At 51.0% G+C, this 17727-nt stretch overlaps 1 protein-coding gene across 2 annotated transcripts in view; it reads right to left on the bottom strand.

Annotated features, from left to right (window-relative positions):
* Nucleotides 1–11942, bottom strand: part of NELFB (negative elongation factor complex member B) — a 200497-nt gene extending 188555 nt beyond the window's left edge. For both annotated transcript variants that reach the window (XR_003942541.1, XM_030207069.1), the window contains exon 1: nt 11763–11942. Coding sequence is in view for 1 of the 2 variants with exons in the window: in XM_030207069.1 (XP_030062929.1) it covers nt 11763–11864 (102 nt within the window). In the remaining variant the exon portion in view is untranslated. The remainder of the gene's footprint in view (nt 1–11762) is intronic.
* Between the last annotated feature and the right edge of the window lie 5785 nt (nt 11943–17727).

Below are 17727 nucleotides of genomic sequence, written 5' to 3'. Positions count from 1 at the left end.
CTCCTCTACCGCCGCCTGTTTGACGGCAGAACTGCATCGGGACTCCACAAACACGTCTCTCACCGGGGCATTGAATTCTATTCTGTAGCTATCTCTGATCAGGTCCAAAACCCACTGATCTGAGGAAATCTTGACCCACTCCTCAAGAGGGAAAGCTGTCCTCCTATTGCAGGAATTGAGGAGAGGGCCGGCGCACCATCATTGAGAGGGTCGCCCTTGAACTTCAGGCCTTGAGCCGGTCGCTGTGGAACGCTTGTCCGAACAAAAGGAGTTCCTCTACTGAAAGCGGGCACGAGAAGTGAACCCAGCAGAACGCCCCGGGCGGTACCTTCTAGCTTCACGGAACCAAGGCCTGTAAGAGGAGTGAACCACCTGACCCTTGGAGAGAGGCCTCGGCCTATCCTCGGGTAAGCGCTGGGGTTTAGCATCCCCCAGGCCTTTAACAATTTTCTCCAACTCCTCACCAAATAGAAGGCCTTGGAAGAGCAACTTCACCAATCTTTGCTTAGAGGCCATGTCAGCCGCCCAATATCTTAGCCATAGAAGGCGGCGAGCCGCCAGCGCCATCTGTTTAGCCGAAGCTCTGACCAGATCATAAAGGGCGTCAGCCAAGAAAGACAAGGCTGACTCCATCCACAGTGCCACCTCAGAAAGGGACTCTGCTCCATCTCTGGGCTGTTCCACTGCCTGTTGCAACCAAGCAAGGCAGGCTCGGGCAGCATAGCAGCTGCATGCAGATGCCCGTAAGGATAGGCCTAAAATTTCAAAGGACCGTTTCATAGCTGATTCCAGGCGTCGGTCCTGCATGTCCTTCAGGGCAACTCCTCCTTCAACGGGGAGGGTCGTTCTCTTTGTCACAGCCGTGTCTAGGGCATCCACTTTAGGCACTGCTCCTCACTTAGAGGGTATAATTGCCCCATTGCCCTGGCAACTTTCAAAGGCCCCTCGGGGTCAGCCCATTGAGCCGAAATAAGCTCTTGGATGGAGTAATGCAAAGGAAAGGCTCGAGCAGGCTTCTTAGTACTTGCCATCCTCGGATTACCAGAGGAGGCTTCGCCACTCCCAGGATCTTCAATAGAGAGGACCTGCAAGGCATCAGAAATAAGCGCTGACAGCTCGTCGCGGTGGAAAATCCTCACCGCGGAAGGATCATCTGGATCCGGTGGCAATCCTGCACCTTCCTCTGGCTCTTCAGACCACGAGGGCCTGCCAGACCCCTCAGAATCCTGACATCCCGACCACGGGGGGAGGGGGGGAGAGAAGGGGGGTGCACCACTCTCTGAAGGGGAATTAACCCTTCTGCGCTTCTCTTGCGGCCAGCCGTCAGGGGAAAAAACGCCTGACGGCAATCTGAGGCCAGGCTCCACTGGAGGGCGAACAGTTAGCAGGGCCAAATGAGACCCCTGCGGGAGAGCTCTTTTTAACATGAATGCTTTATGCAGCAACAACACAAACTCAGGGGAGAAGGGCTCACCCTGACCTCCCGGTTCCAGTCCGGGGATAGAAGCTCCCCTGTTAGCCTCCACACGAGGCTCCCCTCCAGTTTCAAACCCCTCCGCTTCTGCGGGGGTCGTGCCATGCGGCGCGTCCAAAATGGCACCCGCTGCCAGCTCCACTGAGCGGGAAGAAACATCGCTCGCCATGCTGATGCCGGCCCTGACGTCTGAAGAGCACGATTTACAGAGCCCTGCTGCTGATCTGTGCTTGCCACAACGGGAACGGCGCTTAACAACCTCCACAGCCATCAGCGAAAAACAGCGGAAATTCAAAATAGCAGATTCACGCCAAAAACGTCCCGATCACAGGCCCTCCCCGGAGGAGCTACAAAATGCTCTTATCTCACCAGACCGAGTCCCAGAGCTCCTGTCACGCTGCACAATCAGATGAAAACCTCTTTTCTGGAATCGCAGCACCAAAGCGCAACACAACTTTTTTTTTTTTTTTTAACGCTGTGAGGAAAGTTAGAGGCAACAGCAATAGAGGCAAAATTTCCAACTCCGGAGGATCAGTAGAGTGGGAAAGGCAGGGAGAGGACGAATCAATGTGCCTGCATCCACAAAAGAGAGTGTGGGAAAAGACAGGGACAGGGCAAACCTATGTGCCTTTAAAGTGGGCACCAACAGCCACAACACCCAGGGCTGCTACAACTGGCCAAAGCACAGGAGCCACCCCAGGCAGATTTCTGAAGAAGCTGAATAAGCTGCATCCACCCTGCTGGGGAAATAGAGAATACTGGAGCTAGCTGGCCAAGAGGCACTATGGTTTTTCAGTGCTCTCTATCTCCCCCTGCTGGTTGATGGACACAACCCATTCGTAATGGATTCATCTGCTTGATGACAAGGAAGCATACCATAACGATCCATCCTAAATACTAAACAATTAGACTTTACATGAAGAAAAACCGAATTCTCTTACTTGACTGTTTAAACTCATTGCTACTAAAAGTTACGCAATACCACTTTATTTCTCATGTCGGAATTGAACTCTCTATAGTTGATTATCTAACTTATGTTATAATTTACTCTATCACTCAGGAACCTCTATGCAATACCATACTGTATTCTACTTTACCATGTATGTATGCATGCGCCTTAATGCAGTACCATTTGTAATTCTCTTCCCAGAAATGGCAATCATCATTACGGCATAATGTTAGCCACATTGAGCCTGCAAATTGGTGGGAAAATGTGGGATACAAATGCTACAAATAATAATAATAAGGATGGGGCCAGATACACTTCTATGGCCTATGTCCCAGAAACACCAAAGAAAGACCATAATCAAGTAGATATCACACTCGTTGACTTAATCGTGAATTGATAATGAGCGTGACTATTGGGCAGACTGGATAGATCGTTCAGGTCTTTACTTGCCATCACTTACTATGTTACTATTAATCTCTTTGCTCCCAGGCTGATGCGCAGACCTCGGCTCTGACACAGGCACAAGCATCAGATGTCACCTGACATACTGGCGCGTGCATGTGGTGAACTCTCAGCACAAAGTGAATCAGAGACATATCTTGCATGTGCACACTAGTGTTCCAAGTTCCAATGTCCGTTCCCTCCTTGCCTGCAGTGCTGTAGCTCACATCCAGAGAGAGCCAGAGAGCTGACCAGAATTTTCTTTTATGTACCATTAAATTCTTGCAGGGATGGGTTAAATTCTTGTGGGGATGGGTAAGATTTCTGTCCCCACGCAACTCTCTAGTCCACATCCCTATACTGCTCATCTGTAGCACCCCCTACCTTCTCAGGTCTAAAGTTTTATAATCTAAACAGTTGTACATATTAATACAATTGATGCCCAAACATTTAACTTCCTAGGATCCTGTAGCCTCCGATATTCCACTTTCACCAACCTGGTGAACATAAGCAGTGTGTACCTGTAACCTGTTTGACAGACCCAACTATATAAGTACCCGTCTTTCTGCTAAGACTGAGAAGGAAGAACAGTGGGAAGTAGACCATACACTCAAGAGACAAGGTCAACAATCTGATACTTCTCAAAGTTTTATTGGTTGAAACAACACAGTACTGGGTTTTGGTCACAGGTCAGCTTCAGGAGTCTTCTGAACCATATTCGATATGCAAAACTCTGGTGTACACTGTGCTGGAGTGACAATAAAAATGCTTGGTCTTTCTTGGATGCATGTATAAGCGACACCACTGTAAGTCGTACTGGTGCCTTAGAGTAGCATGAACACTGAGAATAGAACCAATAAAGACTTTCTGAGAAGTATCAGACTGTTGTCCTTGTCTCAAGTCCATGGTCTCTTTCTGCTAAGACTTCCAGTAATTACAATACTTACAATGTGAGAAAAAGCTATTTAATTCTATCATTCAAACAGACCCTATTGCAGACTTACCTACATTTTCCTTTGTGACTTTGGGCCAGATGCACTAAACTTAACGAGCCATTAACGAGCATGTAGTAAACCCTGGCATGCACTAAAGACTTTTTTCCGACAACGGTAGCAGCTAACGAAAACGGAATGCAGATGAGCAAATTGTGTAGAAACCCTATTGTAATGAGATGCACTAACCTTTTCCGATTGCCTTAACGCTGGAAAATCTAACGAGATTGGGGCTGCGCAGGATTGAAAAACTACTACAAAAGTAACAAAAAAAAAAAAATAGCGCTCCACTTTTAAAAAGAAAAAAAAAAGACTTCTATTTTGGACGTCACCCCCCCCCCCACACACACACACAGAACGCAGCGCCGCTCACCCCCTCCGATGCGGCTCAACAGTGCACTTGAGGATGCCCACTCAAAAAAAAAAAAGTCCATTTTAGCCGTCATTCCCCCCCCCCCCCCCCCCCCCCCCGCAAAATGAAGATACATACCTGTAGCAGGTATTCTCCGAGGACAGCAGGCTGATTGTTCTCACAAATGGGTGACATCCACAGCAGCCCCGAGACCGGAATTTACCTAGCAATAAAAGTTTGCTAGAACCTTCGATCACACGCAGGCACGCACACCGCGCATGCGCGGCCATCAGGTTCCCGCCCCTCGCGCGAGAGTCCAGTCAGTTTGATAACAAGCAAAGAAAAGGAAAGACAACTCCAAAGGGGAGGCGGGCGGGTATGTGAGAACAATCAGCCTGCTGTCCTCGGAGAATACCTGCTACATGTATGTATCTTCATTTTCTCCGAGGACAAGCAGGCTGCTGGTTTTCACGAATGGGGTATCCCTAGCCCCCAGGCTCACTCAAAACAACAAAGAGAGGTCAATTGGGCCTCGCAACGGCGAGGACATAACAAGGATTGACCTACGAAGAAAACAACTAACTGAGAGTGCAGCCTGGAACAGAACAAAAATGGGCCTAGGGGGGTGGAGTTGGATTCTAAACCCCAAACAGATTCTGCAGCATCGACTGCCCAAACTGACTGTCACATCAGGTATCCTGCTGGAGGCAGTAGTGAGATGTTAATGTGTGGACTGAAGACCACGTCGCAGCCTTGCAAATCTCTTCTATAGTGGCTGGCTTCAAGTTGGCCCCTGACGCTGCCATGGCTCTAACACTATGAGGCGTGACATGACCCTCCAGAGTCAGCCCAGCTTGGGCTTAAATGACGGATATGCAATCTGCTAGCCAATTAGAAATGGTGCATTTCCCGACAGCCACTCCCCTTCTGTTGGGGTCAAAAGAAACAAACATTTGGGCGGACTGTCTGAAGGGGCTTGACTGCTCCACACAGAAGGCCAATGCTCTCTTGTAATCCAATGTATGCAACTGACGTTCAGCAGGGCGGGTATGAGGACGGGGAAGGAATGTTGGCAAGACAATTGACTGGTTCAGATGGAACTCTGACACTACCTTTGGCAAGAACTTAGGGTGAGTGCAGAGGACTACTCTGATGAAATTCAGTAAAAGGAGCATGACCTTCCAGGAATTCAGTGGCTCAAAAGGAGGCTTCATCAGCTGGGTGACAACGACATTGAGATCCCATCACACTGGCGGAGGTTTCAGAAAACAACAAGGCAACCGATCTGCAAAATCCAACGTGGAAAACAAACTAGCAGATCAGTATAATATTAAAAAAAAAAACAACTTTATTGAAGATATCGTGTATGAGACAAATGCCCGACACAGGCCTCTGACAGCAGACTATTTATCGACTATCTGGGGTCACGCAGGATATGCTATTTTGAGCTGCTCATGCTGGTTTTTTATGAAGAAAATTTCTTATATCCTTATCCTGATAGATTATTTGATACCCCTCTAATTCAAGAAAGATACAGACTAGCCCCTGACGCAGCCCTATCGTTGGGCGAAACACGGCCTGTTTTGGGCATTTGTCTCATACACGGTATCTTCAATAAAGTTTTTTTTGGATCTGCTAGTTTGTTTTCCACACTGGCGGAGGTTTGACAGGGGGCTTTAACAAAAGCAAACCTCTCATGAAGCGAACAACTAAAGGCTGTCCTGAGATAGGCTTACCCTCTACACGTTGATGATAAGCACTAATTGCACTAAGGTGAACCCTTATGGACTTGGTCTTTAGACCAGACTCTGACAAATGTAGAAGGTATTCAAGCAGGGTCTGTGTAGGACAAGAACGAGGATCTAAGGCCTTGCTGTCACACCAGACAGCAAACCTCCTCCATTTGAAAGAATAACTCTTCTTAGTGGAATCTTTCCTGGAAGCAAGCAAGATTCAGGAGACTCCCTCAGAAAGACCCAAGGAAGAGAACTCTATGCCCTCAACATCCAGGCCATGACAGCCAGAGACTGGAGGTTGGGATGCAGAAGCGCCCCCTCGTTCTGAGTGATGAGGGTTGCAAAACACTCCAATCACCACGGTTCTTTGGAGGACAACTCCAGAAGAAGAGGGAACCAGATCTGACGCAGCCAGAAAGGAGCTATCAGAATCATGGTTTCGCAGTCTTGCTTGAGTTTCAGCATAGTCTTCCCCAACAGAGGTATGGGAGGATATGCATACAGGAGGTCTCTCCCCCAATGAAGGAGAAAAGCATCCGCTGCTAGCCTGCCGTGAGCCTGAAGTCTGGAACAGAACTGAGGGACCTTGTGATTGATCTGAGTGGCAAAAAGATCCACCGAGGGGGTACCCCATGCTCGGAAGATCTTATGTACCACGCCCGAGTTGAGCGACCACTCGTGAGGTTGCATTATCCTGCTCAACCTGTCGGCCAGACTGTTGTTTTCGCCTGCCAGATACGTGGCTTGGAGAAGCATACCGTGAACATGAGCCCAGAGCCACATCTGGACGGCTTCCGGACACAGGGGGCGAGATCCGGTGCCCCCCCTGCTTGTTGACGTAATACATGGCAACCTGATTGTCTGTCTGAATTTGAATAATTTGATTGGACAGCCGATCTCTGAAAGCCCTTAGAGCGTTCCAGATCGCTCGCAACTCCAGGAGAGACGCATCCGTGGTCAGTACTTTTTGCAGCTGAGGAATTTGGAAGGGACGTCCCAAAGTCAAATTGGATCGAACTGTCCACCACTGAAGGGAATTGGGAAATTCGGTGGGTAGCTGGATTACATCTTCTAGATCCCCTGCGGCCTAAAACCACTGGGAAGCTAGGGTCTATTGAGCTGATATTGCATGTGAAACCGGGCCATGGGAGTCACATGGACTGTGGAGGCCATATGGCCTAGGAGTCTCAACATCTGCCAAGCTGTGACCTGCTGAGACGCTCTGGCCAAGGAAACAAGAGACAGAAAATTGTCCGCTCTCACCTCTGGAAGATAGGCATGAGCCGTCTGTAAATCCAGCAGAGCTCTGATTAATTCTAGTTTCTGAACTGGAAGAAGATGGGACTTTGGGTAATTTATGACAAACCCCAGTAGCTCCAGGAGCTGAATAGTCAGTCATCTGCATGGACTGTAGAGCTCCTGCCTCTGAAGTGTTCTTCACCAGCCAATCGTCGAGATATGGGAACACATGCACTCCCAGTCTGTGTAGCGACGCTGCAACTACCGCCAGGCATTTGGTAAACACCCTGGGCGCAGACGCGAGCCCAAAAGGGCAGCACACAATACTGAAAATGCTGTGTTCCCAGACGGGATCGAAGATACTGCCTGTGAGCTGGCAGTATCGGGATGTGTGTATAAGCATCCTTTAAGTCCAGAGAGCATAGCCAGTCGTTTTTCTGAATCATGGGAAGAAGGGTGCCCACGGAAAGCATCCTGAACTTTTCTAGGACCAGGTATTTGTTCAGGCCCCTTAGGTCTAGGATGGGACGCATCCTCCCCCCTGTTTTCTTTTGCACAAGGAAGTATAGAATAGAATCCCAGCCCTTCTTGCCCTGGTGGAATGGGCTTGACCGCATTGGCGCTGAGAAGGGCGGAGAGTTCCTCTGCAAGTACCTGCCTGTGCTGGAAGCTGAAGGACTGAGCTTCTGGTGGGCAATTTGGAGGTCTGGAGATCAAATTGAGGGAGTATCCTAGCCGGACTATTTGAAGAACCCACCGATCGGAGGTTTTGAAAGGCCACCTATTGTGAAAAAATTTTAACCTCCTCCGACCAGCAGATCGTCCAGCACAAACACTTTGATAGTGGCTATGCTCAACTGGAGCCAGCCAAAAGCCTGTCCCTTGCTTTTGCTGGAGAGCTACAGGGGCCTGTTTGGGCGTAAGCTGTTGACAAGAACGAGCGCGCTGGGATTGAGCCTGAGAAGCATAGGGAGCATTCCGCCTTCCCCTGAAAAAAACGTCTACCTGATGAGGTGGATGCTGAAGGCGCCCGGTGGGAGAGATTGTCCATATAGCGGTTTACCGCTGGTTGAGCTGTTCAACCACTTGCTCGACTTTCTCACCAAAATATTATCCCCCCGGCAGGGGACATCCGCCAGCCGCTGCTGGACCCTATTGTCCAGGTCAGAGGCACGCAGCAATGAGAGTCTGCGCATCACTATACCTTGTGCAGTGGCCTTGGATGCAACATCAAAAGAGTCATAAGCACCCCTGGACAGGAATTTACGACACGCCTTCAGCTGCCTGACCACCTCCTGAAAAGGCCTGGGGTGCTCCGGAGGGAGCTTATCCACCAAGTCCGCCAGTTGCTTGACATTGTTCCATATGTGGATGCTTGTGTAGAGCTGGTATGACTGAATCTTGGACACGAGCATGGAGGACTGACAGGCCTTCCTCCCAAAAGAGTCCAGAGTTCTAGATTCTCGTCCCGGGGGCGCCGAGGCAAAATCCCTAGAACTCTTGGCCCTCTTGAGAGCAGAATCCACAACCATAGAGTCGTGAGGTAACTGCGACTTCATCAACTCAGGCTCCCTATGGATTCAATACTGGGATTCAGTTTTTTGGGAATGGTGGGATTAGATAGTGGTTTCGCCCAGTTCTTCTGTCTGCTTAAGGACATTATGCAGAGGAACAGTGGACGACTCCTTAGGTGGTGAAGGATAGTCAAGGACCTCGAACATCTCGGCCCTGGGCTCATCCTCAGAAACCACCGGGAAGGGAACAGCACAGACATTTCTCGCACAAAGGAGGAGAAAGAAAGGCTCTCCGGGGGGGGGGGGGGGGGGGGGGGGGGGAGTTTCCTTTCAGGCGAAGGAGTGGGATCAGAAGGAAGACCACGAGACTCCTCAGAAGAGAAATACCTGGGATCCTCCTCTTCTCCCCACGAGGCATCCTCCTCGGTGTCGGACAAGAGTTCACAAACTGCAGTCCGAAACCGGGCCCGTCTCGACTCGGAGGAACCATGTCCTTGATGGCGACATCGAGAAGTCGACTCCCGCGTCGGCGGCGATGTCGATGGGGAGTCGACCTGGGTGCCCACCGAAGCCGAAGGCGGCATTGACATCGGGGACCGCACCACAGGCACAGAGCTCGCTGCCGCTTCCATCAATGGTAATGAAGGCGCAAGCACCCCCGGTACCGGAACAGACTGACGCAGCAGCCTGGAAGAATGGCTCTGAGACGTTCGTCAAGAGTGTCTGCCGGGAAAGAGTGTGGGGCCGGTGCAGGAACCGGAGGCAGAACCTGTGCAGAGGAAGGAGGCGGTACCGGACTGTCCGAAGACCGACACACCGACACCTCTTGGATGGAGGGTGAGCGGTCCTCTCGGCGTCGACGCTTCTCAGGTGCTGAGTCCCTCGACGCCCTGGAGCTCCCGGTACCGTGTGTAGAAGGCGATCGATGCCGATGCTTCTTAGCCTTCGCTTGATGCACGGCATTGGTACTCCTCGGTACCGACGAGGAAGACGTGGAATCCACACGCCTCCTCGGGGTCGGGTCCAAAAGTGGTCGGTCCCGATGGGCCTTTGCAGCAGGAGCCTTCGAGACAGGTGGAGACCCACTCGATGGCTCACTGTTCCCAGCATGCGGTGGTCTCCGGACAGGTGTTACCTGCTCTCCCGATGTCGATGCCATCTCCGGTGCCGATGCCGCCGACCTCGGTACTGCTGTCGACATCGAAGTGCCAGGCAAGGCTCCAAACAGACGATCCCGCTGAGCCCGTCTCAACGCCTGTGTCCGCTTTTTAAGGCCAAGACACAACTTACACGCATCTGGGCGATGGTCGGGCTCAAGGCACTGGTTACACCACGAATGGGGATCAGTACCTGAGATTGCCCGGCTGCACCGACTGCACTTCTTGAACGCGCTGGGAATCCTCGATGTCATGGACGGAAAAATAGCGGCGGCAAAGTCAAAATTCACGATGGTGCCAAGAAAAAAGGGCACAAAAAGAGAAACGTGCTGGCCAAAAGGGCCGCGACGGCAGCGAAATAAAACTTAGGAGTGCCCAACTAAGAAGTAAGGGACTACTAGAATTTTTTTTTTAATGAACTGTCTCCAAAAGGAGACCGAAGAAAGAAAAAGGCGCGAACGCGCAATGAAAAAACGAAGGCTTTTCTTGGGCACAGAGAGAGACGGCTATTCTTACACAACCGCTCTCTACCGCGGAAAAGAAAAACCTGCTTGCCGTGCTCACGCGCAATCGAAGGCTCTAGCAAACTTTTATTGCTAGGTAAATTCCGGTCTCAGGGCTGCCATGGATGTCACCCATTCGTGAGAACAAGCAGTCTGCTTGTCTTCGGAGAATAATAAAAATGTCTTTTTTGGCAGTGCTTCACTCAGCTGAGAGACCTGGAAGTCCCTGAGCTAAACGCTGTGTGATTGGCTCAGGGGCTTCCAGGTCTCTCAGCTGAATGAAGCACTGCCAAAAAAGACGTTTTTATTATTGCGGGGGCAATGACGGCCAAAATGGACGTTTTTTTTTGGATGGGCATCCTCAACTGCACTGTCCTCTGGATCGAGCCGCATCGAAGGGGGTGAGCAGCGCAGCGTCTTCGGGCGGCGCAGGGAGGCGTATTTGGCATGCGAAGAGCAGCCAGCATAATGCTCAGCTGCTCTACGCATGCTCGACCGGCCCGATGGAATAGAGAATGCAAGGAGCTCCAACGAGCAGCTCATTTGCATTCCCTTTCCTTAATGCATGCCCGTTCCTTATCGATTCGCTAAGGGAATCGGTAAGGGAAGGGCTCTAACGATTGTTTAGTGCATCTGGCCCTTAATGCATACATCGCTCTGACCTGTTTGTCAGATAGGCAGTATAGCAAGTTAATAAACATTTTATATTACTCACTTTGGAATGTATTCAGAAGGCCTACGGCTTGTTAAAGCATTTGAAAAAAGTATTTCAAAATGCATGCCACCATTATTAACCCATGCCTTTTTGAAGTCTGCTACCAGTTTAGCCTTCTAGAGGCTGCTCCCAAGCCTATTTCCATTAAATCATGATTCTTGCTTTAAGTAGAAATAAAGTTCAACACCAGAACATTTCTTTAGCATCATTAATACCTGAAATGTATTTGAATACCTCTATAACGCCTCAGTCCTAGGACTGCTTTCGCCTCTGTTAACTGAACGAATTTTTTTTTACATATTTTAAAGCACATATATGTACTTTTATAATAGCCCACCACAAGTTTAAAAACTTGCACTTCCCAAGTACAATCCTCAGCCATTTGTAGTACATTCACCCTTTGTAACTAGACACCTGCATATCATATTCATAGCAGCGAGCACAGGATAGCTCATAACAGTCATCACGGTTAACTAAAAACAACGGTCATGTCTCCTCAGGAATTAACGAGAACGAAAAACAGAGAGCTTAGATTGTCTGTTAACTGCCTTAAGTTAAAAAACTTGCGGGACTTTGCAACTAAAGAGTTTAATCCTCCTTGCACTGGACAGTGAATCTTACAGCGGTGCGCTTATAGTTCTCAGATAAAAGGGAAACTCGGCGGCTCTTGGTCTTTCCCGACCGTAGTACCTGAAATTGTTCGATAGCTTTCAGTGGTTCCGTGCAGTTGGTCAAAGTCTCCTTCAGGTCTTCGCCGTTGGCGACGCCCAGCTCCGGTAGCCCTGCGAACATCCCCGCACTTCTACACCGTCTCTCTCCTTCCCGGTTCCCGCCGCCGCGGCCCGTCACGGCGTTCTACGCAGACGCACGCAACTGTCATCGGTCCGTTCTACTAAGTGCTCCCCCAGGCAAAGCTCTCCCTGGCCGAGAGGTTCCGAGGGATGGAGGAAGAATGGGATGTCAAACCGATTGTATAGCAACGGAAGTAGGAAATCTTGGGTTTAGAGCTCATCAAGAAATCCGGTTTTTTGCACGAGAATTAATAGGGGAAAGGGAAATGGGACTAGTTGATATACCACCTTTCTGAGGTTTTTGCAACTACATTCAAAGCATATTCAGGTACTCAGGGTCGGTCTTAGCAAGTGCGGGGCCCTGTGCAGACCAATTTGGTGGTGGGGCCCCATCCCATCCCATCCTAGCCCCGCCCCCACCCCAGCTCCACCCCATTGATGATAATATTCAATTTTTAGAAAACTTTTTATTTATGAAATTTCAAATAAAGACAAATGAAGCTAAAGTTGTACAGAAAAACTGATTGAAATAATAAGCACAATGCTATAATGAAACCCCCCTCCCCAGAAATTATTCTGTTCAAGTCCACTACAATTAGCAGGGTTGCCAGGTAGAAATTTTTTTTCCAGCCCAATCCGGGCCAGAAACCAGCCCAAAACCCGCCCAAACACAAACCCGCCCCTGACACCCCCACCCCCGCGTCACCGGCCCCGCCCCCGCCGTCACCGGCCCCGCCTCCCACGTCATCGGGCCCGCCTCCCCGTCATCAGCCCCGCCTCCCACGTCATCGGGCCCGCCTCCCCGTCATCAGCCCCGCCTCCCCGTCATCGGCCCCGCCTCCCACGTCATCGGCCCCGCCTCCCACGTCATCGGCCCCGCCTCCCACGTCACTAACCCCGCCCAAAAACGTCACTAACCCCGCCCCCCGCGGCCGAAAAAAATCAAAAAGCCGCCCAAAAAGCCGCCCGGAAGCCTAAAAAACCGCCCAAAAAACCGCAACCCGCCGCGGGCAAAAATTTCCCGCGGCGGGGCGCGGAAAACCGCCCAATTGGGCGGTAAAACCGCCCACCTGGCAACACTGACAATTAGTAGTTCCAATTCTCATAACCCCGGGTGGGGGGAGGCGGGGGGTCAGAGGTGCGGACACACAATCTCTCCGCTGCAAAACACTATACACAAACTTGTGCAAAAACACATTCATAACCTTACCAAACCATAACAGCACTAATTCCAAGGACAGGACGAGCTACAACCTTATGCGTGGAAAGGCAGAACTGTAATTACACCAGGCTCTAAGACACCAATACACTACCTCGTGAAAACAAAACAAAACAAAAAGGGCTGCAAATGCTACACGCTGGCAGGATACTGCACCTTGAGCACACATGACACAACAGATATGAAGGCAAAATACTGAACTGGAAAGTTACATCAAGAAGTCAGACTCAGCATGCAGCAATACTAGAAAAATTGAAACTTGCATGCAAAATATCACAGATGCACATTTCCAAAAGCTGACATATTCCAATTAATAAATTCTGAATAAAATACTTTTTTCTACCTTTGTTGTCTGATCATTTGGTTTTTCTATTCGCTTTGGTCTCAGTGTCTTCTGTTTTATGCAGTGTCTTCTTTCCATTTGATTTTTTTTCTCTCACCATGTCCACCATCCTCCTGTGTCCTTATGTGTCCTGTCTACCATCTGTAGCCCTGTCCCTATCGTTTCTCCAGTTTCAGCATCTGCCTTCAAAGTGTTCCGATCCAGCCCTTAAATTCAGCAATTTCCCCTCCATGCATATCCAGCATTTCTCCTCCCTCCCCTCCATGTCCAGCAATTCCCCTCTCTCCCTGAGCCCTGACCTCCCATCCATGCTCCTCTGTCCCCTGCCCCCTCCATTCTTCCCTATCCAGCAATTCCTCTCTCTCCCTGAGCCCTGCCCTGCAATCCATATCCATCCATGCCCATCTGTCCCCTGCCCCCTCCATTCATCCCTATCAGGCCTGTGCCAACACGGTAAGCGGGGTAAGCAGTGCACGGGGGCGCCTGCCTTCAAGGGCGCCACGCTTACCCTGCTTACCGTGTTGTACCAGACTCCCGACAAACAAGACCTACGCTGAACCTCTGCTGCCACCGGCGCCTCTTCTTTCCACAGCCAGCATAACAAGAAAAAGAAGCGCGGAGCCGCCCGCAGCAGCCTTCAGACATGCGCTGTCGGCTCTGCCGGTTCTCTGCCCCCTGACGTCAATTTCCCGTTCCGGGGGCAGAGGACCAACAGAGCCGACAGCGCATGTCTGAAGGCTGCTGCAGGTGGCCCCGCGCTTCTTTTTCTTCTTATGTCTGCGCCTTCCTCTGCCAGGTACTGCCACATGACTTCCTGTTTTTTGGGGGGGCAGAATCGGAGACCCCCCCCCCCCCCGGGTGAAGTGCTGCTACCGCCATTAATCTAAAGCAAGCTTTGAGTGGGGGAGGGAGTGAGATGACTGGATCAGTGCACAGCAGAGAGAGTGAGAGATTATTGGACTGGGGGGGCAATGATGCTGGGACCTGCAGGGGACATACGAGACCCACAGAAGAAGGGGAAGTGGGAACAGGAGAGAGAGAAGAGATATGGATATTTATTGGCTCCCAGGAGGAAGAGAGGAAAGACAAATAGTTGCTGAACTCCCAAAGAGAGGGATGGGAGCTGGGAGGGAAGGAAGAGAGAAGAAGACATGCTGGTCCCAGGGTTGGGATTGGGAAGACAGGGGAGAGCCAGAGAGAGATAGGGAGAGAAAGAGGGGACATGGAAAAGAGCAGGGGAGAGCCAGAAAGAGATGGGGAGAGAAAGAGGGGCCATGGGAAAGAACAGGGGAGAGCCAGGGACATGGAAAAGAGCAGGGGAGAGCTAGAGAGAGATGGTGAGAGAAAGGGGGGACATGGAAAAGAGCAGGGGAGAGCCAGAAAGAGATGGGGAGTGAAAGAGGGGCCATGGAAAAGAACAGGGTAGAGCCAGGGACATGGAAAAGAGCAGGGGACAGCTAGAGAGAGATGGTGAGAGAAAGAGGGGACATGGAAAAGAGCAGGGAAGAGCCAGAAAGAGATGGGGAGAGAAAGAGGGGCCATGGAAAAGAACAGGGGAGAGCTAGAGAGAGATGGTGAGAGAAAGAGGGTACATGGAAAAGAGCAGGTGAGAGCCAGAGAGAAGATGCTGGATGGAAGAGGGGTACAGAGAGAGATGAGTTTAAAGATGGAGAGAGAAAGAGGGGACATGGGCAGGACAGAGAGCGAAGCTGCTGGGGAGAAACTGGGGGAGAACCTAGCAGCCAGACTGAGAAATGCTGGATGAAAGAAGGAAGAAAGAGGAAAAATGCTGGAAGGAGGGGGCAGAATGAGGGAAGATGCTGGTAGGTAGGGAAAGAGGAAAGACACTGGAAGGATGGGGTGAGAGAGGACATGCTGAATGGAAAAGGGTCGAGATAGAGAGAGACAATGGATGGAAGGATTGGGAGAGGGTAATGGGTGGAAGGATGGAGAGAGAAAGAGGGATGACACTGGATGGAAGGATAGGAGAGAAAGAGGGATGGTGCTGGACATGGATGGAGGGGAGGGAAGTATATGCACATGGATGGAGGGGAGTGAGGAGAAATGCTGGATATGGATGGAGGAAAAATTGCTGAATTTAAGAGCTGGATCGGGACACTGAAGGATAGGGACAGGGCTACAGATGGTAGGCAGTACGCATAAGGACACAGGAGGATGATGGACATGGTGAGAGAAAAAATATCAAATGGAAAGAAGAGACTGCATAAAACAGAAGACACTGGGACCAAAGCGAATAGAAAAATTAAATGATCAGACAACAAAGGTAGAAAAAAGTATTTTATTCAGAATTTATTAACTGGAATATGTCAGCTTTTGGAAATGTGCATCTGTGATATTTTGCATGTAAGTTTCAATTTTTCTAGTATTGCTGCATGCTGAGTCTGACTTCTTGAGGTAACTAGTGTGTAGTATTTTCAGCCCTTTTTGGTGTTTTTTTTTTTCACTAGGTTGTGTACTGGTGTTTTAGAGCCCGGTGTAATTACAGTGCTGCCTTTCCATGCATAAGGTTGTACCTCATTCTGTCCATGGAATTAGTGCTGTTATGGTTTGGTGAGGTTATGAGTGTGTTTTTGCACAAGTTTGTGTATAGTGTTTTGCAGTTGAGCAATTGTGGTTAGTATATGCTTTGAGCAGCCACTTTATTCTTTGACATCCACACGCCTTGGAGCCTCACTAGGGGATGCGGAGCACATTGCCAGGCAGGTCCGGGGGGGGGGGGGCGCCAACTGATAGTCTGCAGGAGTGCGCCATAGACCCTAGGCACGGCCCTGATCCCTATCCAGCAATTCCCCTCTCTCCCTGAGCCCTGCCCTGCAATCCATATCCATCCATGCTCCTCTGTCCCCTGCCCCCTCCATTCATCCCTATCCAGCAATTCCCTTCTCTCTCTCTCTCTCTGAGCCCTGCCCTCCCATCCATGCTCCTCTGTCCCCTGCCCCCTCCATTCATCCCTATCCAGCAATTCCCCTCTTTCCCTGAGCCCTGCCCTGCAATCCATATCCATCCATGCTCCTCTGTCCCCTGCCCCCTCCATTCATCCCCATCCAGCAATTCCCCTCTCTCCCATCCATGTTCCTCTGTCCCCTGCCCCCTCCATTCATCCCCATCCAGCAATTCCCCTCTCTCCCTGAGCCCTGCCCTGCAATCCATATCCATCCATGCTCCTCTGTCCCCTGCCCCCTCCATTCATCCCCATCCAGCAATTCCCCTCTCTCCCTGAGCCCTGCCCTCCCATCCATGCTCCTCTGTCCCTTGCACCCTCCATTCATCCCTAACCAGCAATTCCCCTCTCTCCCTGAGCCCTGCCCTGCAATCCATATCCATCCATGCTCCTCAGTCCCCTGCCCCCTCCATTCATCCCCATCCAGCAATTCCCCTCTCCCCCTGAGCCCTGCCCTGCAATCCATATCCATCCATGCCCATCTATCCCCTGCCCCCTCCATTCATCCCTATCCAGCAATTCCCCTCTCTCCCTGAGCCCTGCCCTGCAATCCATATCCATCCATGCTCCTCTGTCCCCTGCCCCCTCCATTCATCCCTAACCAGCAATTCTCCTCTCTCCCTGAGCCCTGCCCTGCAATCCATATCCATCCATGCTCCTCTGTCTCCTGCCCCCTCCATTCATCCCTATCCAGCAATTCCCCTCTCTCTCTCTCTCTGAGCCCTGCCCTCCTATCCATGCTCCTCTGTCCCCTGCCCCCTCCATTCATCCCTATCCAGCAATTCCCCTCTCTCCCTGAGCCCTGCCCTGCAATCCATATCCATCCATGCTCCTCTGTCCCCTGCCCCCTCCATTCATCCCCATCCAGCAATTCCCCTCTCTCCCATCCATGCCCATCTGTCCCCTGCCCCCTCCATTCATCCCTATCCAGCAATTCCCCTCTCTCCCTGAGCCCTGCCCTCCCATCCATGCTCCTCTGTCCCCTGCCCCCTCCATTCATCCCTATCCAGCAATTCCCCTCTCTCCCTGAGCCCTGCCCTGCAATCCATATCCATCCATGCCCATCTGTCCCCTGCCCCCTCCATTCATCCCTATCCAGCAATTCCCCTCTCTCCCCGAGCCCTGCCCTCCCATCCATGCTCCTCTGTCCCCTGCTCCCTCCATTTATCCCTATCCAGCAATTCCCCTCTCTCCCTGAGCCCTGCCCTGCAATCCATATCCATCCATGCTCCTCTGTCCCCTGCCCCCTCCATTCATCCCCATCCAGCAATTCCCCTCTCTCCCTGAGCCCTGCCCTCCCATCTATGCTCCTCTGTCCCCTGCCCCCTCCATTCCCTATC

This window comes from Microcaecilia unicolor, chromosome 6, assembly GCF_901765095.1.
Source record: "Microcaecilia unicolor chromosome 6, aMicUni1.1, whole genome shotgun sequence".
Taxonomy (NCBI): Eukaryota; Metazoa; Chordata; class Amphibia; order Gymnophiona; family Siphonopidae; genus Microcaecilia; species Microcaecilia unicolor.
The sequence above is the reverse complement of the archived record's forward strand: the minus strand, read 5'-3'. Positions and strand labels throughout refer to the sequence as shown.